At 50.4% G+C, this 24,956-nt stretch overlaps 1 protein-coding gene across 10 annotated transcripts in view; it reads right to left on the reverse strand.

Annotated features, from left to right (window-relative positions):
- Positions 1–6,898: 6,898 nt before the first annotated feature.
- Fbxo25 (F-box protein 25) overlaps positions 6,899–24,956 on the reverse strand; it is a 51,713-nt gene continuing 33,655 nt past the window's right edge. For 5 of the 10 annotated variants that reach the window (XM_048792834.1, XM_048792827.1, XM_048792828.1 and 2 more), the window contains exons 6-11: positions 17,715–17,808; positions 15,964–16,148; positions 12,629–12,811; positions 10,525–10,668; positions 8,407–8,433; positions 6,899–7,807 (exon numbers count right to left, since the gene is read on the reverse strand). In XM_048792834.1, the coding sequence (XP_048648791.1) occupies positions 7,718–7,807; positions 8,407–8,433; positions 10,525–10,668; positions 12,629–12,811; positions 15,964–16,148; positions 17,715–17,808 (723 nt within the window). In that variant the 3' untranslated portion in view covers positions 6,899–7,717. Of the gene's footprint in view, positions 7,808–8,406; positions 8,434–9,141; positions 9,306–10,524; positions 10,669–12,628; positions 12,812–15,963; positions 16,149–17,714; positions 17,809–24,956 lie in introns of those variants that run through there. The other 5 variants (XM_015504662.2, XM_015504667.2, XM_048792829.1 and 2 more) reach the window with 4 other exon arrangements.

The raw sequence follows: 24,956 nt of genomic DNA on the forward strand, positions 1-24,956 counted from the left end.
AGTGAGCCCACTCACTTCACTTCCCTGAGGTGGAGAACTCCAGCCCACACCTCCAGCTCTGTCGATGAGCCCACTAGACTTTCTGTAGAGCATTCCAGCTGGAAACCCAAACAGGAAATGAGCAAAGCACACCAGACACTAAGTACTGAAGTCGGCTGACTAAGACCGTTTAAAAATAACCTGCCTCTTAGACAAGACAGCAGTGGCAGTGGCCAGCACTCTGCCCTCCCCAGGGGGGGCTGTCCCTTGGTCTCCTCTCCACACCTGCCCCTGCTGGGCCCTGGGGGGCCCTGGGCCCATGGGACTTGGTGCTTTCCCACGGGGCTGGGCATGCTGTGCCACTTTCGTGACACTGAGGCAGGAGCACTGGCTTGCAGCAGCTGGAGCAGGTTTGTTGGTGTCTGGGAAGAGTCAGGATCTGCACCTCCAGGCCTTGGCGGGGCAATGCCAAGTGCTCTAAAGTCTCTTGTTCAGGCTGGCAGCTGCCAGTGTGGGAGTTGGGACACTAGAAGGTGCTGAGGGCCGGCATCCTGGCTCCTGGGTGTGAGCCCTGGTGAGCAGTGCCAGCAGCATGGGGCAGCTCCCAGGGGCCAGGGCCGGGGTCAGGCTGCAGGCTTCATCTGAGGCAGATGTTCTCACAATGCAGATCAGTGCTGTCGTGCCCTATGTGTAGGGCTGAGCCTCTGGGCCCGGTGGAGGGAGTTCTGGCCTCAGGCCCCATGCCTCACAACATGACAGGAGCAGAAAACATACAAGGGAACGTTAATCAAGTGATGCCCTAACTTGGCCAGCTCCATGCAGAGGTTTTAAAAGGAACTTTAGAATCCCCCTGCTGTCCTGGGCATTCGTCTAGGTCCATTTTGTCCTGCAGCCTGGGTGCCGGGGGAGGTTCTCAGTCCCTGTCCTCAAGAGGAAGCCACAGGGTTCCCTCCACCTCCCTTGCAACTCCAGTCTGCTCAGCCTCTGTGGGGCCTGGAAAGGGAGACGCCCTGAACAGTCACCCAGTGTTGACCCAGACCACTAACCTCAGGGGAGGAGGGCCCCACCTGGCAAGGACAGCAGTGTCGCCTTGACCTCTGCTTCCTAGGCTCTGGGCTGGAGGGTGGAAGGTTGGTTTTGCTTTTCTCCTGTAAAGTGCATTCCATTCCTGACCCTCGAGGGGCTGGCAAGGTATTAGGACAAGAGGAACACATTAGATCTCAACCTCTAAGTGACGGTTAGTTGTCATAGTTACTCTGGCATATTTTAATTCGGCTCATTTTGGTTTTGGCAGAGAATATTTATTTCATTTTTAAACTTTACAATAAAAGTATGCAAAAGCAGAATAGTGTCCTGGATACCCACATGCAGCTGTGGGTTGCGTGCATGTGGTGCTAATCTGGGTTGCACCTTCTGTGCGGTGCACGGCTGTCCACTCCTGGGCATGTGTGTTTTCTAGCTGTCAGACCAGAAGCTGATCAAGAATCATGCCCGGTACAAGGCTGTTTTGTATCTGCAAGTTGAAAACGGGAACCACTGACAAACCTCTCCTTCCCAGTTCTTTCTGAATATGGCTTCATTCTTTGTGACATTTGGCTTATTCATCCAGGTAAGGCATGGTTGAATTCAGGCTGAATCTTTGGCATGGACACTCCTGGGGCCTGCTCCCTGCTACCTTGTGGTGTGTGGGCTCACAGCTGGGTCACAGCCTAACCAGCTGCTGGGCATGAATCAAGAGAAACCTGCCATGGAAATCAGCAGCAGCCTCACCATCTTGAGCCCAGAAGGCCCAGGAGAGCTAGGCTCCACTGGCTCCTAGACACCAGCTTTCTGTGTGCCATGGCCAGCACCTTCTCTCCACCACTCCTGTGCACAGAGGAGGAGGGAGGCAGGGAGAGCCTGGGAAAGAAGAGCATCCACCACTGTGGCTGAGAGCGCAGCCCCAAGGCCACCAAACCCTGCCTTTCTCCACCAGTGAGAGGTCACAGAAGAGGGGGAAGGTTGCATGTTGTGACCATGCAAATAGGTCCTGGCACTGAGAATGGCTTTGGGATGTTATCAGTGGCTCGGTGGATGCTGGTGCTGAGTCGTGGCTGTGGAGACCTCAGGGAGGCCTGTCTGGCTGGCACAGGAGGGAAGCCAGTGTGGTAGTGGGAATGTGTCTCTCTGGGGAATGGCTCCCTCAAGACCTCAGCAGGATCCGATTTGGAAGAGGGTGACTGACATGGCACACAAAGTGCTGGGCCTGACCCAGGGGCTCAGGAAAGACTCTTCACGTCACACGTGCAGCGTGGGGCTGTGGGGCGTGCGGGCTCCTGCATTCCTGTCCAAAGGCCTCCGGCTGCCGGGTGGTCTCTCTTCTCTTCCTAAGGTCTTTGTGTAGTCCCACCCCGTGCCACACTCTGGGACTCAGCCCACGCCCTAGTGTTGGTCCTTTGTCTCGGAGTCGGGTGGTCTTGTCTCTTTCAGGTGCGTCTCTCCCCGTTCGTTCACAATAGTGGCTGCTTGTCCAAGAGGCCATAAATTTGGAAGTTAAGTTTGTGTGTTTAGAAACTGATGTCTTAGCGTGGCTTTTGGGAGTTGTGCGTGAGATGTCTGCAATTTAACCATGAAGGCTAGGGGGAGCTTTAGCTCTCAAAATGAGTGATATCAATTCCTTTGGAATTACTCATTAAGTCAAAATTAGTGTTGGGAGTTTTAGGGAAATATTTTTAAGAAGTTTATATAACCAAACTGTACTGTCCAAGAAAACTGAACAAATTGGGGTGGGATCGAGGTGATGTGAAGTGCTGTTTGCTTTATCTGAGTTTTCTCTTGGAGAAGTGATCTTTCTCTTTCTTTCCCCTTTAGAAACTAGAGTTTCAGAAGTCTTCTCCCTGGAGACTTTACAGCTGGCGTCCTAGTGAGGGCACAGCAGCAGCTGGCATTCTGTAAGGGGTTTCCACAGCTCAGCACCCAGTTCTGGGGGAGCCCAGCTTGGATCTGTGCTGGGCTACTTCTTCCTGGGAGCCCAGGTATTTGGTTCTGAGCAGCAGGGAGAATGGTGCAGCGTCCCATGTACCTGTTTTCACTTTTCGCAGGGAACAAGTTATGAATCTTCAAAAGCAACATCAGAGAAAATATTGGAAAGCTACATCAAACTGTTAATGACTACACTGAAGTAGAATTATGGGTAACATTTTAAATGCTTTTGTGTTTTGACTTTCTAAAAGAATTTTCTACAGTGAACATATTTTTGCCATCAAAAAACAGACTTTTTAAATGAAAAATGTCAAACATACACAAAGAAGAGATCATACAAGGTCGAGGCCTGCAAACCACAGCCTGCTGGCCAAATCTGGTTTTGCACAGCCCATGAGTGAAGTTCTTACATTTTTAAATAGTGAGGAAAACAGCATGACATTCACGAGTCAGTGTCTGTGACGTGTGTGGACTGGCTGGCTGTTCCACCAAGCAGTCCAGCAGCCATGGAGGGACCACATGGCTGCCAAGTATCTACTGTCTGCCTCTCTGCAGAAAGTGTTCAGACCCCTGGTGTGAACTGTGAGTGCCCACCCTCGGGCCCGGGTGACAGTTCCTGACCAGTTTTGTTTGAATCACGTTGAAGTGACACCCCGACATCTTAGGGACAGTCTTACCTTCATGTTGTGGGAAAACTCACTAAGACCATGAACAAACTAATGCACCAAGCACCAAACTCCAAATGCACGAGCAAACGCAGCACGACCAAAGGACCAAAAAGGGCGTTCCAGGGCGAGGGAGACCCTCAGCACCCGCCCTCGTGGGACACACCAGAGGCAGCAAGCGGCATGTGACGCCATGCCCCGGGGCCTGACACAGGCACATGGGACAGTGTCCAGGACATACAATACGTGAGCCCAGAAAAGACTGAAATAATAAAAAGTATTCTGGTCACAGTGGGATGAACCTAGGAATCCACAGCAGAGAGAAAAGTGAGAAGTTCACAAATGTGTAGAAATTAAACGACAACCAGAGGAGAAGCCACAGTGGAGATTGGAAAATACATGAGAACTAACACACAACATGCAAACATTTAAGTATGTAGTGAAAGCAGTGGCAGGAGGGGAATTTATGGCTGGAAACATGCCTAAAAAGATGCTTTCAAATCAGCAACCTACATTTACACCCTAAAGAAGCAGGAAGAAACCCAAAGCCAACAGAACGCAGGAAACGCTGAAGATGAGGCCTGAGTGCCATGCAGAGTGAGTAGACAAGTAGCAGAACAGAGGCAGTCGGGGGCAGTCTGTAGACATCTAGGTGGAGAACCTCAAAGACTCCATACACATAAAAAATGGATAAATGGATTCAGTAAAAGTTAAAGGGTTAAAAAAATCAACATGCAAAAATTCAATAAGAAATCCAAAAGGAAATTAAGAAAGTTCCATTTATAATAGTAACAAAAAGAATGAAATACTTGGTAATAAACTTAAACCAAGGAGGTGAAAGATTTGCCCAACTACAAAAATATAGGCTAGGTTTGTGGCTCAGTGGTAGAGCGCTTGTCTGGCAGATGTGAGGCACTGGGTTCGATTCTCAGCACCACATATAAACAAACTAGTAAAGTAAGGTCTATCAACAATTAAAAACTACAAAACACTGATGAGAGGAATTAAATAACACACACACACACACAAAATGGAAATACGTCCTGTTCATGGATTGCGAGAACACGGTTAAGAAGTCCGTACTACCCACATGATCTTCAGGTTTAAAGCCATCCTGACCACAGGCCATGGTATGTTTTGCAAAAATAGAAAAACCCATAGTGAGGTCCACATGGAACTTCACTTTAAAGAAGGCCTGAGGGTGCAGCCCAGGGGTGCAGCCCTGCTGGGATCGATGGCCACTGCTGCACAAAGAATCGCCATGTGTCCTGGCTTGGATGTGAGGTGTCCCCCAAAGCTCCTGTTGGTGCAGGTATATGAGGGGTGGAATGGCTGATGGTGATGATGGTGAGGGCCGCGACCCCTCAGTCCACCCTCGTTTGAGTGTGGTGGGCGTGGCTAGGAGATGTGTCCCTGGCTGTGTCTTCCTTGCAGCCTTCTCCCTGCTCCCTCTCCCGGCTTCCAGGCTGCGGGGAGCCGAGTAGCCCTTCCTCACCTAGGGCCCAGAGCAAGGGAGTTGTCACTGATGGACTGACCCTCTGAAACTGCGAGCCCCAAAGAATCCCTCCTCCTCTAAGCTGTTCTTGTCAGGTATTTTGGTCTCAGTGACTAAAATAGCAGGTGAGGTGGCCACCTCACTTAAGAGTATGTGCCCACAAGAAGCCAAAGCAGAGTCTTGAAGAGAGACCTATACGCCATGTTCTCAGAAGCCAAGAGATGGAAGCAGCCCGAGTGTCCACTTTGAATGAAAGAATGGACAGGACATGGGACGGCCACACAGTGGAATTTAACTCGACCTTAAAAATGAAAGGAAGCTGGGTGTGGTGGTGCACACCTGTAATCTCAGTAGCTCAGGAGGCTGAGGCAGGAGGATGGCGAGTTCAAAGCCAGCCTCAGCAATTTAGTGAGACTCGCTTGTTTCTAAATAAAACGGAAAATAAAGAGAGCTGGGGATGTGGCTTAGTGGTTGAGCACCCCTGAGTTCAATCCCTGGCGGTACCAAAAAAAAAGGGGGCGGGGGGGAGGCCTGATTCGCCAAAGCATGGATGGGCCTGGAGAACACAAGCCGGTCCCACGGTCCCACACACAGGGGGTACTAGAGTCGTCACATTCACAGTAGAGGCCTGTCGGGGGCTGGCGGAGTGAGCAGGGAGTTACTGTTTAACGGGGATAGTCTTCACTGAGAAGATGAAGGCCTGGTTAAGTTCCATGAATCTTTTACTGCACTCTACAGTTGGTGACTGACATCAGAGTCGCCTACAGAGTGAACCCTGAGGAGCGGCTTGCCACCACCTGCAAGCTTCCCGATGCCTGTGACCTGGGGGTTCTACGCATATGCCAGGGCGGCCTCTCCTGACCCAGGATGAGCTGAAGAGTGGATCCCTACAGGATGGTACACTTTTCTCTGAGAGAAACTGCTCAATTCATGCAAGTTAAATGCAGATGTATGTGGTTCCTCAGCACAGCTGAACAGCACTGTAACGATTAACCTTTCAAGAAAAAACAATACGAACAAGACAACACCCAAGAGAGAACACACAGCGAACACAGTGCCAACCTCAGCCCAGCATGTCTCCGCTGGTCACCTTGGTCCTGCTGTGGATTGCCCCATGCAGAGCCCCACGCAGGGTCAGAGGCTACCCACTGCTGACCTTCACAGCAGCCAGGGCTTCGAATGACACAGGAGGAGGCTTCTGGTCACAGCAGACAGGGTGTTTATGATTCCATGAAAAGCCCTCCTCTGGGTCTACACACAGGGGCTGAGGGTCTGCATCCATCTGGAGGGAACCTGTCATCTGACGTCAGGAAACTGTTCTTGAGCTTTTATGTCAGCTCAGCACAGAATGAAGGACCGAAGATCCAAAATATGTTATGCCTACTCACAGATTTTAACATGCTTCGTCTTTTGTTTATTTTATTTATTTACTTTTGGTTGTTTTTGAGGTGCTGGGGATCGAATACAGGGCCTCATGCATGCTAGGCAAGTGCTGTACCACTGAGCTATTTCCCTAATATTTTGAGGTGGGCTCTTGCTGAGTTGCCCAGGCTGGCTTTAAACTTACGATCCTCCTACTCAGGCTCCTGAGTAGCTGGGATTGCAGGTGTGTGCAACTGTGCCCAGGGGAAAGGACATTTTACAGAAATGATTTGCCAAGGTCTCTCACCCCATACAGAGATGAGTGAACAGTGGTGCAGTTCCACACAGCAGCTGCTGAGGGTCACTTACTTGTATTTGCATTATGGAATCAGGGGTGACATTTATTTGTTTTTTTTACATACCTTCATTTTCAAAATTTCCTGAAATGGACATACTTTATTTTAAAATAAAACTCTTTAGACTGATATGAATGACATCAATTGACATCGTCTTCACTAGGATGCACACTGGCAAAGCCACCTCAGCACACACGAGGGCCACTCTGCTGCCTGTGGCAGCCGTCTTCACATTGTGCTGGCTGCCCTTCTTGGCAGAGGCCTTCTCCTGGGCTTGGGTCCCCCAGCAAGGCTAGGGACAGTCTGCACAATCACCGCCCGGCTGATGGAACATGCTCAGTGCTTCCCTGGGTCCCTCTGATATTGGAGGCCTTACCTGACATTGCCAGTGCTTTTGTGAAAGTAACTGTGTGTGATATTTATTTTTCTTATAATGTATTTACAAGGATCAGTGTTCTCCCCTCTTCCCCTGTGGGGTGGAAGATGTCCATGGAGAACTGTCACCTGACACCCCAGAAGCATATTCTTGGTCATTCGTATCTATTTAGCACAGAATGTAGAGTTTAAAACCAAAAATCTTTTTTGATCTGATTTATAAATATACAAAATTGCAAATTTTAAGATGCTTAGAAGAAAAGAAGTTTAAAAGGAAGAACAGAAATGATTTTCTTGGGTCTCCTGACTCCTTCAAAGACAGAAATGTACCACAATCATTCCTGCCGCACAGCCCAGCGTGGCAGTTTTTCATGTTCTTTCCAGTTCTTTCCAGAAGTGTGGGCCTCCAGATACTGCCAGTAGCAGAACCATCATGGCTTTTGGTCACGAGAACACTTTCCACCAACTAAGCACAGAATGCGCGGTGTTCACATCTGACGGCCACAGCAGGGTGAGGGCTGCCTTTAGAATTTGAAGAGATCGATGAAGTGCTGTGGGGACACGGGCGTGAAGCAGCTGTCGGGGTCAGCCGCAGTGCAGGGGTGACCTGAGTCCTGTGGGGAGGGGAGCTGGGTTAGGAACTTGCCACTACCACTGTCAGTCACAGCTGCAGAGAAGACACCAGCACTTGGCAAAGGGGACCCCGACCTCACCCAATGGTGCCACGGTACCTCCTTGGTGGATTCCTGAGGCCTGCAGTGGAGCAGGACACCAGTGCTGTCCTGAGTGTGAGGAGCTGCCAGTGCAGGGGCTGCTGGTCTCCCTGCCCACTCCCTCCCACCTCCTCCTGGCCCATGCAGACCTTGCTATTGGGATCCCTCTACTGGGCACAGGCCAGGGGAGTGGCTGGCCTCTGCCCACCTGGAGCCCTTGTTCAGGAAGGATGGGGAGAACCCAGGGTGTGCTGCCCGGTGCTGCCCACGGCCAAGGAGACAGAACTGTAGTTCAGAAGTGAGAGAAGAAAAGCAAGCCTGTGAAGAAGCAGACGCCCTCTTGGCAAGGCCGCGTGGGGCAGCACTGGGCTCTCCGGCCCCGGAACTGAGTGTGTTTTTATGAACGGTCTCCAGTTTTCCTGAGAGCCGGAACCTGAGCCAGGCTGCTGCCAGGCAGGGCGAGGAGCAGGCACGAGCAGCACAGTGCAGACAGGCAGTACCTTCAGGAGCCAAGCGAGGTGGTAGTCCTTAGCACGCAGAAAAGCCCGCGGGAGGCAGCAGAGGGGAGAAGGAAAGATGGGTTAGGAAGAGCTGCGCATGGTCATTCAGGACTATGCAGATTACTCATGAAAATAAAAAACGGTAACTAGGGCAATGCAAAGTACGAAAAGACAGGAACCGCCAGACACCCCGAATCCCATACAACTGAAGATAGTCTTGGGACAAAGATACTCCATTTCCTTTTAATTCTCTCAAACTGAGAACTCACAAGGCCCCTGTGCTAAATCTTCACAAGTGTTCACTGAGAAACATAAAGCAAGGCTCGTGTTTCAATGTGCAAGGGACACTTGGAGAACGTCCTTCATTCCTCCTTTTCCCCGAGGGTCTACTCCTCCATGCTAAATAATGGGTGTGTGGATCTGGACCTTCAAGTGTCTCGCAGCTGTGCGTTCAGCCTCTAGCAGGAGGACCAGCAAGCCTGCTGCTCCCCACAGGCCCCAGCCCTGCACTCCTAGCCCATCTGGGGGGTTCCCACATTCTCCCTGCTCATGAGTAGGGGCGGCTGGTCAGAGTGCTCATAGGAGATGCTCCCCAGACCTGGGTGCTGGACAGGTCAAGCCTGCCTCACCTCAGGCTCTGGCCACAGCTCTGTTCCTGGAGCCCACAGGCACCTTGCCGAGTGTTCTGTCTCAGGAAACCTAAGCAGCACCTCTTTCACTGACAACCACAGAAACTCACGAGAAAGTGTGTGTTTCTTTATTAACTACTTAGCAGATAGGGCGAGCTCCAATATTCTTACATATTCTTGTAAGAATGTTGACGTCTTCACCAAACTGAAAGGGTTCTATACCACGAAGAGTGATTTCCACGTATGTAATTATCATTACTTTCATCGTTTCTATAAAATCGGGAGAAAAGAGATAAGCGACCCTTATCAGCATCAGTTCAACCTAGACGTACCGTCTATCACCAGCTCTGACCGGGTGGGAGCTGCGTTCTCAGTAGTGTGAGCGATTCAGAGCATCCCCTGGGCCTGGCCTGGCTCCCACCAAGTAAGGAGTCAAAGCAGGTGAGAGCTGCTTCACGTGTCCTCTCCTTTCAGGCCAGGGCACCGGCATGTGCCTCTGTGCCCGAGAAGGGGGGGGAGGGATCAGAGCAACGTGCGCTCCTGGGACCACCCAGGACATCAGGACACAGGACGTTCCCTGCTCTTTACAGCATTGCGGAGCAAAGCTGTGCTGTGGCTCCTGATTCTGAGGAAGAGGGAAGGCACTCTCCAACACAGGACAGTAAACTGAAGGGGTAGAACCTCCTATGCCGTCCTGTGCATGGCCTGCTTACCTCTGATGGAATAGGTAAAGCCTGTGAAACAACATGAGAGAAACAGGCCACTTACAGCGTCCACTCAGCTGTGGATCACCATAACAAGCCAGAGCATCATCAGTGGAGTCTGACATGAAAGCAGCTCTCTCTTTCCAAACACTCTAGAGCCTGCCTATGACCCATCTGATAACATATGTAGATAAATGCAAAACAGAAGGTCAGTCAGAACAGGATCTGTAGCTGCCCTCAATTCAGAGATTGGGAGCCAGACACCTGTTTCCAGGAGAGGCCAACCCTCGCCCAGCCTGGAAACAGTTGGGAGGGGCCCCTGGACAGTGGGTGGGCAGCGGGGTCAGGACTGGCACTGCCATCAGCATCAGGCCTCCGTAGTTTGAACACCTTTTCCCCACTGAAGCCTCAACATCAAACACCATCAAATGCCAGGTTCACCACCAAGTCTAAGACAACAGTAGGCAACAGGTGAAGGGGTCCAGCTCTGCTCTTCTGACACAGTGGATGCTGTAGATGAGCAGATGATGTGTCTAAGTTTTTCACCAAAGCCTTGCTGATAAGTAACAATGCTCAGGAGCCACCTCTGCTCTCTCTCCTGTCACTGACATCCGTGGGGAGAGGACACGGCATCTGTTTTCAACAGGCTGACTCAATAGGGCTGATGAAACATGCCACAGACAGCATTCTCCATTTTATTCTTACCTTTCCACTTAAAATACAGGTGAATGATTTGTTTTGCTGCATTACAGCCCTCACATTCCAGGAGACACTTAAATGATTACCTTCCAGAAGAGGATGCTGCAGTGCCGGCAAAAATGCAAGGTGTCTCCATACTGCTCCTTGGTTGGGTAATACTTCTGAAGTGTGAAATACATCAACTTCCATTCTACATGTCCTTTTTCTGAAAGAATCAAATGTCTACAAAACTAAACAAACAAAATTCTGTTCAGAATTGGCAAATGATTTCCAAAACAATATAAAGTGTCAAGCTATTTTTAAAAGGCAGCAGAGTTCACGAAACAATTATTTGAAATTAAACTTACTTGGATTACACCAATAAGGGACAAGTCAATGGTGGGATACCTGTATACTGATACCACTGCAGCTGTGCGACGGGTTTGATGACCCAGCACTGGCATGATGTCCATGATGCATAAAATAAGCAACTCATGTCATTTGTCTGATAAGGGACTTGTATGCAGAACACATAAAGAACACAACTCAATACAAAGACAGCCCCATGTAAGAATAGGCAATAGAATTAAAAACATAAAGAGGTGCCCAACCAGCCAGGGACATAGGGCACAACACCCCTCACACCCCACGACAGCAGCAAGTGTGGGACCCTAACGCTGCTGCCGGGAGTCAAGTACGGAGACAACTAGCTGGTCCCCCAGGCCAAACACAGCCACAGCTGGCCAGCAGCTCCACTCCTGGTAACACCCTAGAGAAGGGGAGCATGTCCACAAACCTGGAGGTGAGCAACTGTAACAGCACAGGGTGGGCACAAAGCCAGCGTCCCCCAGTGAGGAGTGGACAAAAACACCCGGGGTGTCCACAGAGTGGAATGTTATTTAGCCTGGAAGGACAGAAGCTCTGGTTTGTAGGACCGTATGAGCTGAGGGTAGAAGCTAGATGTCCAGAACAGGGATGTCCAGAACAGGGATGTCCAGGGACAGAAAGCAGACATGGGGTGATGATGCTTGTCCCCACACTCGTGGCAGGGACAGCCACACGAAGCAACAGCATCATAAAGGAACGCTACACTCTTCTGGTTGTGGGAAAAGAGACAAGCTCTTCCATGGTGCCCACAGAAGCCCAAGGTGCACCCACGGCCACAGCTGGCAGAGCCTTCCCTCCTTGCTCACCACAATGCCCTCACTCTGTGCCTTGCGCCTAAGAGCAAGGCTTTATGCCATACTCGAGCTGGGTCCCTGTTTCTGGGGACTCTGCAAATTATGATGGAGTCTGTGAGGAAATCTGCTTCTCATTGAGATGGAACCAGGGCAGCTCGAAAAGTAAAGGGGGGTCCTTACCTACCCGGCTGTAAACACCAGTCTCCTGGAATAAGAGCAGGCTCAGCTGCCCCCTCTTCTACCAGCACGGTGCCCACCCACGCACAAGGGGAGCAGCCCACTCGCCCATGTTTTCTGACTCTGAATCCCTCGCCCACATCAGAAGCTCAAGTCAAGCCTGTTGGTCACTTGAGACGACCGGTCCAAGCTCACTTCTGTTGGTTTCGCCATGAGGATGCTTCCCACCTGCGTCCTGTTCACACATTTCTAATATGCCTGCATGTTTTTCAGGGTCTGTTACTAAGCTACGCCTGGCCCTGAGAGCGCATGTTCCGTCCCACACCTGCACACCCCCAGTGCTCCTAGTACTTAATCGGAGTGATGTCTGATGAGCTGCACAGGGTGTCCTCTGCCCTCCCTTGGTGCAGAGTCAGCTCTGCAGAGGCTCTGAAGCAGTCCAGCAGGACTTGGCCAAGGACGGGGAAGGCCCTAGGCAGGCTGCCCTGAACACACGTGTGTGCCTGGGGACTCTCCGGAGAGAGCTGTGAGTGGGGACAGGAAGCCAGGCCTCCCAGAGCTGTGAGGCTTTTCCAGGACACACAGCTTGGTAAAAGGCAGAGCTGGAGGTCAGCTCGTTAGATGAAGGGGACCCTGGGGAACTTGTCACCAACAAGGGGGACAGAGAACATGCTGCGGCTGTGCTAGTTGTTTCTGGGTGGTTTTCAGAATCACGGTTCTTTTTAAATGTGGAAAATACAGCCTGATCATCCTGATGCTCAGAGCTGGAGCCTCAGCCCTCTCTCTAGTGGCCAGGACAGACCTGGCAGGGCACACGGGCCTCTGCAGCCAAGTGTGTCATGCACACACCCACCTGCTTTTCAGCAAAATGGTACTGACACAGCTTCTTCCACAGTTGCCTGTCCTCGCTGAGCACGTACAGGGTGGGCGTCACCTGGCCCAGGGTGACGACATCCCACCCGTCTGAGAAGCGATGGAGGATGTTGCTCAGCGTGTGTAATGGCAGGTCGCTGAGGGTGAGGCCATCATTCACCTGCTGGAAGGAAACATGGACAGCATCTCGTTGAGGCAGCAGCAGCTGTCGTCACACAAAAGCCCAGATGCACCCCAGTGATGCCTGAGAAGGTGGAGGCACCAGCCCTCCAAGGATGGTGGGCTGCACCACACAGCTCCCACACAGCGACCTGGGGCAGGACTGGTGCCTGAGGGACTCGCCCTGCCAGAAGGCCACACACTCCACACACCGGCTCCATGCTCATGTTCAGAGCTGAGAGTTTCACTGGCTGTTTCAGGGCACGCCCAGGAGAAGTGGGCTCCAAACAGGGGAAGCGTCAATGTGACCAGAACGTGTTTCAGAGACAGTGTCTTCAGAGGCCCCTTCAGCATTATTTTAGCTATTGTTTAAAAGTTCTGCTTTTCCATATTAAGATATGACCAGAAGCAGAACTTGTCTGTGTGTGTGTGTGGTGCAGCCTGATGTCTGAGGCATAGGTGTTTGGTGATATGGCTACGTGTGACATCACACAGCAAGGTCCACTCAGTGCGTCTGCAGTGGACACTGCCGTTACCTACAGCCATCTGCCTCCATATGCTCCACTTCTGTGCTCACCCCACAAGCCCAAGGTGCCCCCTCTGGCTGCCAGCCTATGTGAGTACACACACACACACACACACACACACGCACACACACGCGAAGCCATGTCCTCCCTTCATGCAGCTTGAGCACAAGCATGCTGTGCCTGCACTTGAGGGGATGCAGAAAGGCAGAGGCCGGGGGGAACGTGAAGCCTGGTGCTGGGCCAGCTCAGCTCCACTGAGGCTGATCAGTGGGGTCTGGGCTCACCCCCTGGGCTCTTGGGGCCTTGGTCCAGCTGTGTCGGTGTTCCCACACCCTCCCTGGAAGCACTTCTTCCTAGTGTCCTGAGATGGTGCCTGGGTCTGTGGCAGATCGGCAGCTTCTGGTTGTGCTTCCTGACTCTCTCATCCCCCTGGTCAGTGCACACTACTGCGCATACTCCTGCAGAAGTGGACACTGACCATCTGGTTTTGCAGGATGAATGACTTTGGGGTTTGGTTCAGGAAATCACTAGATTTCTGGGAGTGCAGTGTTCCTGCCACCATGCTCTGCAGGAGGACACTGTGCCCTGGCATTCTGGACAGGATCCCGTGGTCTGTGTCTGTCTTCTCAGCTGATGGGACCAGGGGTGGCGGCAGCAGCCCCTCCCTGGCTGTAGTCCAAGAATGGCGAGCACCCCTTGCTACTGATGAGCCAAGTGCTTGTGGCTCAAGTGGAAGCCATTCGCGTCCCTGCTGTCCAGCGCAGGGCAGAGTCCCACAGGAGGCAGTGCGCGTCTAAGCAGATCCAAACAGTGGCACTTTCTGAGTCTGTCCTACTGCCAATGCCATGAAGATTAGGCACAAAGCCACAGAGACACACACCTGGAGCAGCGAGGTTCAGAGCCAAGGGCAGCGTAGCACCTGTTCCCAGGTCCAGCTTAAGGGCCCCACTGTACCTATAAATACGCAGGCCATTTGCAGTGAGGCAGGGAGGCCTCCTGGACACTGCTGTGGCAGGCAGAGCCCTCTGCGGACCAGGCCAGGCTGACCAAGGAGCAACACCCTTTGGGCTGTGGGATGGGCTTGGGCTGCAGTGAATGTCACCAAGCCCACCTCGGGAAGCCCTACAGTCACAGTCCCCTTTATGTAATGGAGGACTGGCATCAACATCAGTTGGCCTGGACAGTGCCTGCCACCTCAGGGTCCTGGCCTGCTCCCACCCCACCCACAGGCAAGGCCCGGGCACCAGCGTACTGTTCTCTCCCCTCTTGCCTGCTTCAGAGCCAATAAGGCCCATTCCCTAGTACCCCATGCACCTGCAATATCAGGTCCTCAACAGCCCCTAGTGCAGTGCTGCCGGCCCCTGGGCTTGGAGACCTCTGCTGGGAAAGCCTGCAGTCCGACAACACCCGGAGCCAGTTCTGCCACATGGAGGAGTTCTCCGAGCCAGCTGACCTCTGGGTGGCCTGAAGCCAGCACAGTGAGAAGCCATCGAATGCTCCAGATCAGTGCCGCCCGGAGACCCCACCCAGCCCAGCCAGCACACACCGCTGGTGCTTCTATCACTGTCGCGCTCCAGACGCACCTTGCTCGTGAGACAGTGCGCTGGCTGCCAGCCAAAAGCACAGGCAACAAAAGCAGAAACTGGCAAATCAGAGCTGATCAGACTAAAAAGCCTCTGCGCAGCAAGGGAGAGCACAACAGGGGAGCGACCCATCCCGTGAAGTAAGACATGCAGAATGGGAGAAGTGCTTGAGCTTGCGCATCCCGCAAGGAGTTAATTTCTGGAACACACAGGAAACTCCAAAAATCCAGTTAAAAATGGGCCAACTAACTGAAACAGCATGTCTCAAGAGAGGACACAGAAGTGGCACAGCTGCATGAAAGCATGCAGCATCACTGATCCTCAGGAAACACCCCTCACCACAGTCCTCATGGCTGTTATTATCCAGGGAGGATGTGGAGGAAGGAGGACTCGAGACCTGGTTGACAGGAGTGCCAGTTAGTACAGCCACATGGAGAACAGTGTGTGGTCCCTCAAGCCTCAGACAGGTCTTCAGTGTGATCCAGTCACTCCACCATGGGCTACACCTCCAAAGGTACCCAAGCCCATGGGGTGGGGAAACACCTGCCCGCCACATCCTCTGCAGCACCATTTGCAATAGCTGTGATATGTATCAACCCTGGTGCCCACTGACGGATGAATAAAGGAAATGTATATACACAGTGGGACACTATTCAGCCCCAAAGATAATAGAATCCTGTCATTTGCAGCAAAATGGATGGAACTAGAACATACTATGTTAAGTGAAATAAGTCAGGCCCAGAAGGATGGAATAGGAGGTAACAGGTCCAGGTGTTGCTGAATGGGAGGGTCATGGCTCATGTTCTGTGGCACTGGAGGATAATGATGATTGACAATAACTAATTGAATATTTAAAAGCAGATAACAGACAATTTTGACTGTTCCCAACTCAAAGAAATGGCACTGTCTGAGGTGACAGATATGCCAATCACCCTGACATGATGGTGATCATTGCACTGTACACACTAAGTGCCACTCTGTACATAAGTGCATATAGTTACTACGTGTCAATTAAACAATATTTAAAAGAAGAAAGACACTCATACCTTCGTCATCTGAAGGTTCTGTAGTTGTTGTTGCCAGTTAAGGACAGTTTCTAAACGGCAAATCCAAATGTTGATGTTGCCCACCAACACTGACTTCCCTACCCCTCTAATAAGGGTGCAGAGGGTGGAGCTCAGGTCCTGCAGGAGGTTCTTGATTAGGCGAGGGTTCTGGTGGTCACAGAGCACTGGAAAAGGAAAACGAAGTTACGGGCTGATGTAATGAACCACACTTTACACTGGTCTAGCCTCACACTCAGGTGTCTTGTCTATTGACCCATCCTCATGATGGAGTATTAGCCTTAAGCAGAAGACTGAGGTGCCGCCACACGCACGAACCCAGAAGACCCTGTGTGGAGTGAATGCCAGCCTCGCAAGGACAAAGATGGTGCACTGTCGTGGGCAGGTGACAAGTCATTGCTTTGAACTATGTGAGACCCTGGACAGTGAAACACGCACTGCTCTGGGGAAATTCGGAGTGCAAGGGTGCCCGGGAGAATGCCCATTTGCAAGTTGATTCCTGTTGACAGGGGAAATTCTATGTTTGTCATGGAACTCACTAGTTCAGAAAGGCTTAATTTCAAATCACAGCTGCCCAGAGGTAGAGGAGATGGGCGTAACCTGCCAAGCCCCAAACAAGTTATTTTTCCCATCTTCATCCTGTCTTCCTCAAGAAGCTGGGCACACTGACACACTTTGGAGTTCCTACCTATGAAGACAAGATGCAGACTCTTGCTCTTTGTTAGACCCAGTCCCATCAGGGCTGGCCCCATCGGGTCCTGCTGTTTCACTTGTTTCTGTCTTTGTTTCTTAAGTTTCTCATTTCTTTACTTTTTCTAACCTGACTCACTGCCCTACTTTGGGGAAACGGGCGGAGTCAACATCGTGCAGGTTGTGACAGTGCACTTCTACTTCCATGAAGTATCAACAATCAGAATCACATCAGAACACAGGGCGTGGATGCCAGGGGCCAGAACTGGTGTTCCATGGGGGCAGAATTCAACTGGGCAGCGAAGATGTTCTTGAGATGGATGGTGGTGATGCACGCAATGCTGCCCAGCTGTACACTTAACAATGGTCAGAGTGGTAAACGTCAGGTGTATTTTACCACAATAAAAAACAAGTGTGTAATTTTATTACAGCCTAAACTGGCTTCATTTTTGAGATATCCCAAGTATAATGAGATTTTTTAAAATTTTACATTTTATCAGCAAATCTTCAGCTGGAGCTACAGTTTTGCCTTTAAAATGGTCAGTATACACTTTTTTTGTACTTGTCATAAAGAGAATATTTAAGTTTTATACGTGCACTAAACTCATGGTATAAAATTTAAACTTCCCTCTACTGACTGCTGCTACAATAACAAAAGCAAGCTCATTAAATTTAAAAGAATATTATTATAGAATTATTGGCTTGTGTGATTATTGGCCAGAGTGAATGAACCACCATCTTGCTGTTTGTGGAGCCACTCAGCCAAGTAAAGTGTAGCTGGCTGACCACGAGAAGGCACAGTGGCTCTGTAGAACTGGGAGACTGGTTCTCTGGTGTGCCAAGAGAGATTTCAGAAAGAAAACCGGCACCCAAAGAACTCTGGGACTTCAGGGACAGCCCGCCTTCCTGTCTGACGTTGTCATGTGTCTGTATTGTTGTTTTTCACTACATAAATACTGGGGAAAGAGAAAAGAAAAAATCCCTTCTTGCCCTAAATTTCTAATGAGGATTCAGATTATTGGAAACATCAGTGATTGTCTTACCCTTCTGAACAATTTTATCCAGAATGTTGAAGTAATTCTTCTGTGCAACACCACTCAACGAAGTTAACTGGGATTTTGCAATCAGCTGCAATAGCTAAGGAGAGAGGGAAAAGAAAGCTAAGCATCTTCAAATCCATGTGACATGGAACACAAGCATGGTGGCAAGGCACAGTGCAGAAGGAAGACACCTGGACCGAGGCTCCTGGCCAGCCCTGGGCAGTCTGCATCCATATAGGAAATGGCTATCACTTGTCTTACCCTGGGAACACTCCGGGAAGGCCATTGTGCAGGATGCCTTCTGCCCTCCAGGCCTGTGCGGGTGCTCAACAAGAGGCTACAGGATGGGGATGTGGGTGTGCCTGTCCTGATCAGACCCACTGTGATGCTATTTCACACCCAGACTCACGGTTGTTTGCTGACCACACAATCAGAAAGTCAACAGGCCCTTCCCTTTGGAAACTGAGAGGCAGAAGCCATGCCATGCTCCAGCTCTTTCAGCAACACTGGCAGAACATCGAGGGCCCCACAGTAAGGACCACTTGGGATCTGCAAGGTGCAAGCCTCACTCTAGGCATGAAGAGGGCACACATCCACCTCTGCCTGCCCTCTGGCCTCACACAGCACCCGCGCCATGCTGGCATCACAAAGCTGATGTGCTTTTCTTCCATACCTCTCCTCCTGGTTGGAGCCCACCGCCCTCCCCCAAGAGTCTGCATTTTGGTGTGCTGCTCTGGCACAGCCTGGAGTCGCTCTGCTTTCTGGTTCTATCTGGAAACCTCGTGGGTTTGGCCTTATTTGTATGACATATTTTTGTTTGGTAACTTTTAAAGAAAGTCCTCATTTTCCTTTAGAACTTAAGGAAGTTTGTGTATTCATCCCAGAGGTTACTTTTGTAATTTAAGCCAGCACTGTTCTCTCACCCTCCTGAACCTCGACCGCACGTCTCAGTTCCAGTGGTTTCCAAAACCTCAGGGTAAAGCTGACATTCTCTTGCCCCTCCCCCTTGCCCTGTGGCCCTCTCCCCACCTTGTGTTGCAAGCTGCACCACCTCTTCACTGCCAGGGTCTAGGACATTCACTTCCGTCCTGCACCCTGGTCCGTGCATGTCACCTCCCGGCCACAGTTAGTGCACTGGGCCACTGCTGATGTCCACTTCTGTTGCCACTGCTTTCCTAGCCATCTCTTGATTGGTTAAAGTTAGTTTCCTCAAAAATGCTCTTGATTGCCAAGGTCTGGACTAAAAAGCAGGAGCTGTGACCATTTCAGACAGATCCTTCTTCACTACCTTCTAGAGGAAACTCCTGAAGCACACAACTTACGAAGACTGAATCACCAGGAAACAGAAAACCTGTACAGATCAACCATGAGTAACAAGCCTGAGCAAGGAGTAAAATCCCTGTCCCAGAAAAGTCCAGGACTACCCAGCTCCACTGCTGAGTTCTGCCAAGCACTTGAAGAACTAATTCCACTTCTTCTCAGATTACACCAAGGAGGGGAGGAATTATTCTAATGCATTCTAGGAGGCCAGCATGGCCTGGTGCCAAAATCAGACTAGAACACAACAGAACACCACCAGCCAGCATCCTGGGGGACAAAGGCCCACAGAACTCTAGCAACCGGGGCCAGCAGCATGACAAGACGACTCGCCATGATGGTCAGGGAAGCAGTCAGGAAACATGCACACCACTCATCAAGGGCAAAATCCACAGGGTTGCTTGGACAGAGCATCTGATGGAAGCCAACATCCTTCAGGACAAAAACCATTGACACAAGAGGGACGGAAGGCACACAGCACACGCCCCCAGCCTCCAGCATCCTGGAGGGGCAGCTGAGAACTCTCTAGTCTGGATGGGACCAGATGCCCACTGTGCACTGTCAGTCGATACAATCCTGGAAATCCTAGCCAGGGCATCCCAATCGGAGCAGAGGAAGTCAAACTGTCACCGTTGGCAGATGACAAGATCTCACTGCCAAAAAACTACTAGAACTAATAATCAAATTCAGGAAGGTGCAGGATAAAAATCAGTGTACAAATGCAGCCTTTGGAGACAACACTGAAAGAAATGGAAACGATTGTGTTATGTGAAATAAGCCAGACACAGTCTCTCTCATGTGGAATCTTCAACAGCTATTCTCACAGAAGACAGTACCACAGTGTTAGCAGGAGCTTGGGAGGGTTAGCAGAGGCTTGGCTGACCTGTGCCACACTACAGCTGGACAGGAGGAGCACTGGTGTTGACAAGCATAGTAGGGTGAATGTCCTTAACAACACCACCATGGATCTCAAAACAAGCTGAGTGATCTTGAATGTACTTGCCACAAAGAAATAATGAATGTGTGAGGAAATGGACAAGCTAGTTATAAACTAGGTGGCCAGAACACTGTACCTCACAAATTTGTTCAATTATCACGTGACCATGACAGTTTTCTAAATATACGCGAAAACAATATTATCTGTGTTTCTATGTGGTCAGTGCTGCCTGTCTGCAGCCTCCAAACAAAATGCTGTTCAGACACACAGTCCCGAGGATCCAGCAAGGACTTCTCCGTTGCCTCATGAAGAAGGAGCAGTCTGAGGGCCCATTCTTCCCACTCTGTGAGGACTCTGGTCTGTTTCCCTGCAGCAAGTCCCTCGCTTGGCCTCAGGGCCCAGCACCTGGGTGGAGCAGCAGCCACTCACACACCTGCCACCTGCCTGGGTCTGCTCTGCCATGGGGAAGAGGCCAAGCCTTCCCTCTAGTGCTGCTCTCTGAGGATCTGTGAGGGTACCAACCACCCCTCGTGTCCTCTGCAGCTGTGCTGAGTCTCTTAGTCCTGAGACTACCATGTTGCTCCGTTCTGAGCGTCTGCGGAGATTCCACCTCTACCCCCGGGCTTCTCCAGTCCCCAGTGCCTCTGACCCTTTTCTGTAGGCTCACCTGCCTCTCCCCTCACCTCCTTGGTGTGCTAACATCTTTCTTCAGCTTCTGTCCTGAGCCTGCCTTTGCAGAACTGCCTCACTGGCTCGGTTTCTGGTCCTCCAGCATGTTGAGATGTGGTTATGGCATCCACCCGGCTTCATGGATATATTTTTCTGGTGTTCATTTAGCTGCTCTTTCCATGTTTTCTTCAGAGAATGATCATGTGGTAAAAGCTATCTTCTCTTTGATGTCTGCTTCTGGGTAGGCAGAACTTCCTGGGCCCTGTTCTGCAGGGGACTCCAGGAGGAGAACTAGGGCAGCTGCCAAGCTCATCTGTCAGGCTCTCTCCTGCGTGGCTGCACAGGTGGACAACCCTGGAGCCATCTCTGATACGACTGGTTGGAGAAGCCCTTCGCAGCTAGCCTCACACTAGCCTCTGCTCTTACTGTGGCAGGGTCCAGTCCCCAGGGCTCCTCATGCAGGGGGTGGTGAGTCTCTGCCACCCAAGCACATTTGCTCAGTCTGCCTATGGTATTTCTACCAGTACTGGCCGTGTGGGAGGCCTTGCGCATCTCACAAAGGCCACGAACTGCATCTGTCTATTTCTTGGAAAATGGAATTTGTCACCCCTTCCTTCTTCTTCGGGGATTTGATTTCCAGAGAGAGAGAAGAAGATACTAACTCACACAGCCCACAAATAACATTGTAAATACGGCAGTCCCGGGGTAATCTTCTGAACAAACATTCTGCAGCTTCCATGTGTTTCTATGGGAGAACTCTGTGCTGAAATGACACAGAAGCAGAGCCAGGGCTTTGACCAGAGGTCAGGTCAGCATGAGCCCAGTGAAGCTGAGAAGCCAGCGCTGAGATCCAGTCCTGTGCCTGAGCTTTCAGTATGTGCATGCTTCTGTGCACTTGCTGTGGTGTGCTGAGGATGGAGCCCAGGGCCTACACATCCTAGGCAAGCACGACACCACTGAAACACACGCCAGCCCTCCTCTTCTCAGTTCAGAATCACACTGCAAACTAGGTCCTTGTCTATCCCTTGGCATAATCGGCACTGTAAGCCCCGGCCTCAGTTCAGAGCCAATTCAGAGACAGGATTCAGTTCTATAGGTTATTACCTTTGCTGCTAATAAAGCAGGGTTGACAGAAGGAACTTAAGATCTGCACGACAATGGACTTCTTGTCCATTCTGAATTCTGGACTGAAGTGGAGCCTCCAACACCCAAAAGCCATCCCACACAGATTCAATCTGAGGACATGAAGGAAACAGACCAGAACACAAACTAAGGAAAGAGAAAAGAAAGTCATCATACCCTGTTTCTCACCCATAAGAACAGTGAGGGCCGCAGAAGGGAGGTCCTGCAGTATGTGGGGGTTTAAGGTCAAGATCATTTCCATCTCCTGCCTAGGATGCCTGCCTCCTTTCCAGCCAGCTCCAGGCTACCTGGCATGTGGCACGCAAGGAGGAGGGCTCTCCTATTACTCCGGATAGCCAGAGGATGTGCAGAGCAGCACGCCAAACACCAAAACAGGGAGAATCACACTCAAACCTTCTTAACACCAAATGCCAAATATCAACAGATCAACTCCATGAGCCACCCCTTGGTGTCCTCAGTCCCCCGGGCACAGAGCGAGTTACAACTGAGCTCCAGGGGAGGAACCTGCAGGGACAGTAGCAGGTATCCCAGGAGATGATGACCCCCACCTCCAACACAAATGACGCTTTCCAGTACCAGGCCTGAAAAATGCTTCAGAAAGATGCCAAAGTCACTCGCACAAGGCTTAGACTGGTCACCACGGAGGACTCACTCATGGACCCACCTGGGCCAACACCAGCATCTGCAAACTAAGATGATTCTGGGCAAAGTGATAATTAAGATAAAAGGGCAAAAGACACAATTTACACAGAAAATATAACAACCCTAAGTTTCGGTATAGCTCTAAAGCAAAATCTTTTCGCATTTTGAAAATCTGTTTAAAACAAAAATATTGTGGAAGATTTTTATTTATCTCTTAAAATTTGACAATTTTAAACAAGGACACAGAAAAACTAAGTAATATGATCACCAAAAATTGTTTCTTAAATAGTAAAAGTTATATCCTTCAAATAGAGAATTTGTATGACTTGATATGTCAGAATATTCATGAGAACCATCTGTGAAAATGGCCACAGAGGAAAATGTGATCATATCAAAGAGGCTAGTCTCTGTTGATCATGCAGCTCAAATTCAGTAAGGCCAAACAGAACCATGGCTTCTGACCCCTTGGGCCTGAGAGGCTGGAGGAGGGTAGCCAGCCTCAGCTTGGCCTTATTTCTAAGTTCGTCTCACAGCACAATGTGCACTGGGCAGGGCAAAGCAGCTGTGCTCCCGTTTGACTTCTGGACTCACCAGATTCCCACGTGAGCATGAACTGAGTTGCGATCTCAGAGGCATCACTTGAGGTCCTTGACTGATGGCCTTTGATTCTCAGGATGCCTGTGAGGCAGTGGTCACCATCATCCCTGATGCATGGATAACAGAAAAAGATGCAGAGAGAAAGAACGGCCCGGAGTCAAGCTGCGATGGGTGGAGCCAGTGTAGCAGGTCGGCTTCAGGGCTCCCCACCTCCTGGCCGGCTGCCCTGGAGCTCTCCATGACCTCCCATGGCATGAAGTTTGCTCATTTGATTTTGAGGTCATTTTCACTGTCTTTAGCTCAAAATGAACAGAACCTGTGGTCCTTGGGGCTGCTGACTCTCTGAACCTGTGTGCAGTTTGTGGTTTCGAGGGTTGCTGGCCGGAGCCTCAGCAGCTACCTGCAGACCCCCACAGGCGCCCGCCTCCGACACAGCCCTCAGGTGCTCCAGCAGAGCTCCCTCCTGGACCACCCTTCATTCACTTACAATCCAGACGGGACTCGCCTTGTCCACAGACTTATGGCACTGTCAGAAAGACAGACTGTTACTTCCCCCCAAGCCAACTACCTTCTAACTTGTGTTCTGATTTTGTAAAAGCATCCTTAGTTGCTGCATTAGGCGTGCTCCACAAGTCACCTTGCTGAGAGGATAAAGTTGCTGAGTTAAACAAAAGCCAGAGGGTACAGGCACTTGCAAACGGTCTCCAGGCTATTCCAATCTCAAATGGAGCTTGGGATCCACTGGAAGACAAGCTCTTGTCAGCCCTCACTTGATGAACCAAGCCCAGCCTACCCCCCTCATTGTCAATTATGCCCAGATTTTCTTGAAAGCACCAGAGCTACATGGTCAGATTCACTTCACTTGAGGTCAGACGCCCATGTCAGAAGAAAGATGCTCCTTCAAGTGAAGCTGACTTCCACAGGAGGCCCCAAGGCTGGTCTCTCACTGTCCTTCCTCCTTGACAAAACTTGTCCTTAGGAGCATTAACACATTTTGCTCATGTACTTTCATCCAGCATGTTTTGTTTTTTAATTTTTATTTTACTTTTTTTAGTTGTTGATGTACCTTTATTTTTTATTTATTTATATGTGATGCTGAGGATGGAACCCAGTGCCTCACACATGCTAGGCAAGCACTCTGCCACTGAGCTACAACCCTAGCCCCTAGCATGTTTGTTAAGGGGAAAAATTATATAATACCTGGAGTTAATCAAATAGGCTACTTTCAAGTCACAAATCAACACTTAATAAAGGTTTTCAAAATATGTAAATGCACCCTTTCCTGCATAAGAAATTCTGCTAACTTGGAAGATGGGAGGACATCCTTTTATGAAGAATTTTCTTAAAAGGAGAAATAATATGCTCCATGTTTTCTAAGAAACAAGTATTCTTGAAAAGAGAAGGTACTTGTACTTGGCAAAAAATTTTGATGATTTTAGAACGTCCTACTAGCCAGTTCATACTTTAAGCCAAACTTCAGAGAATCCTTAACAGTGGCAAAAGTCAGTGGAGTACCTTACCACAAGCCATGTGGAAGGTGACTGGTCTGCTCTTCTCCCACTCAGGAATAAGAAATGCCTACTGTGTTTGAGGACTCTGTGATATAGCAGGGCTCCGAATGCAGCATGACAACAACACATCAGCCCTTGACTTGTCCCTGTGGCGGCCCGCTGAGCAATGTCCACACAAGCGTTAAGGACGGCACCTTTCAAAGACTTATGTTGACAGACACTGTTTTCAAATGTCCTTTGATGACTGAGAAGCCACTTGCTTTCTATCACAGTTTACAGAATCATGGGAAATGAAGTGTCAACAACGTCTCCTGGTGCCAGGACAGTGAGATTTGGCTTCCGTCCTTGTCTTCTCACCCTGCGTCCTGATGGTGAAGGACCTATTACGTGCAGCCTAGTCCTTGCCCACGGCCACCTCAAGAGAAGACA

The sequence above is a fragment of the Marmota marmota genome, unplaced genomic scaffold, assembly GCF_001458135.2.
Source record: "Marmota marmota marmota unplaced genomic scaffold, marMar, whole genome shotgun sequence".
NCBI classification, from domain to species: Eukaryota; Metazoa; Chordata; class Mammalia; order Rodentia; family Sciuridae; genus Marmota; species Marmota marmota.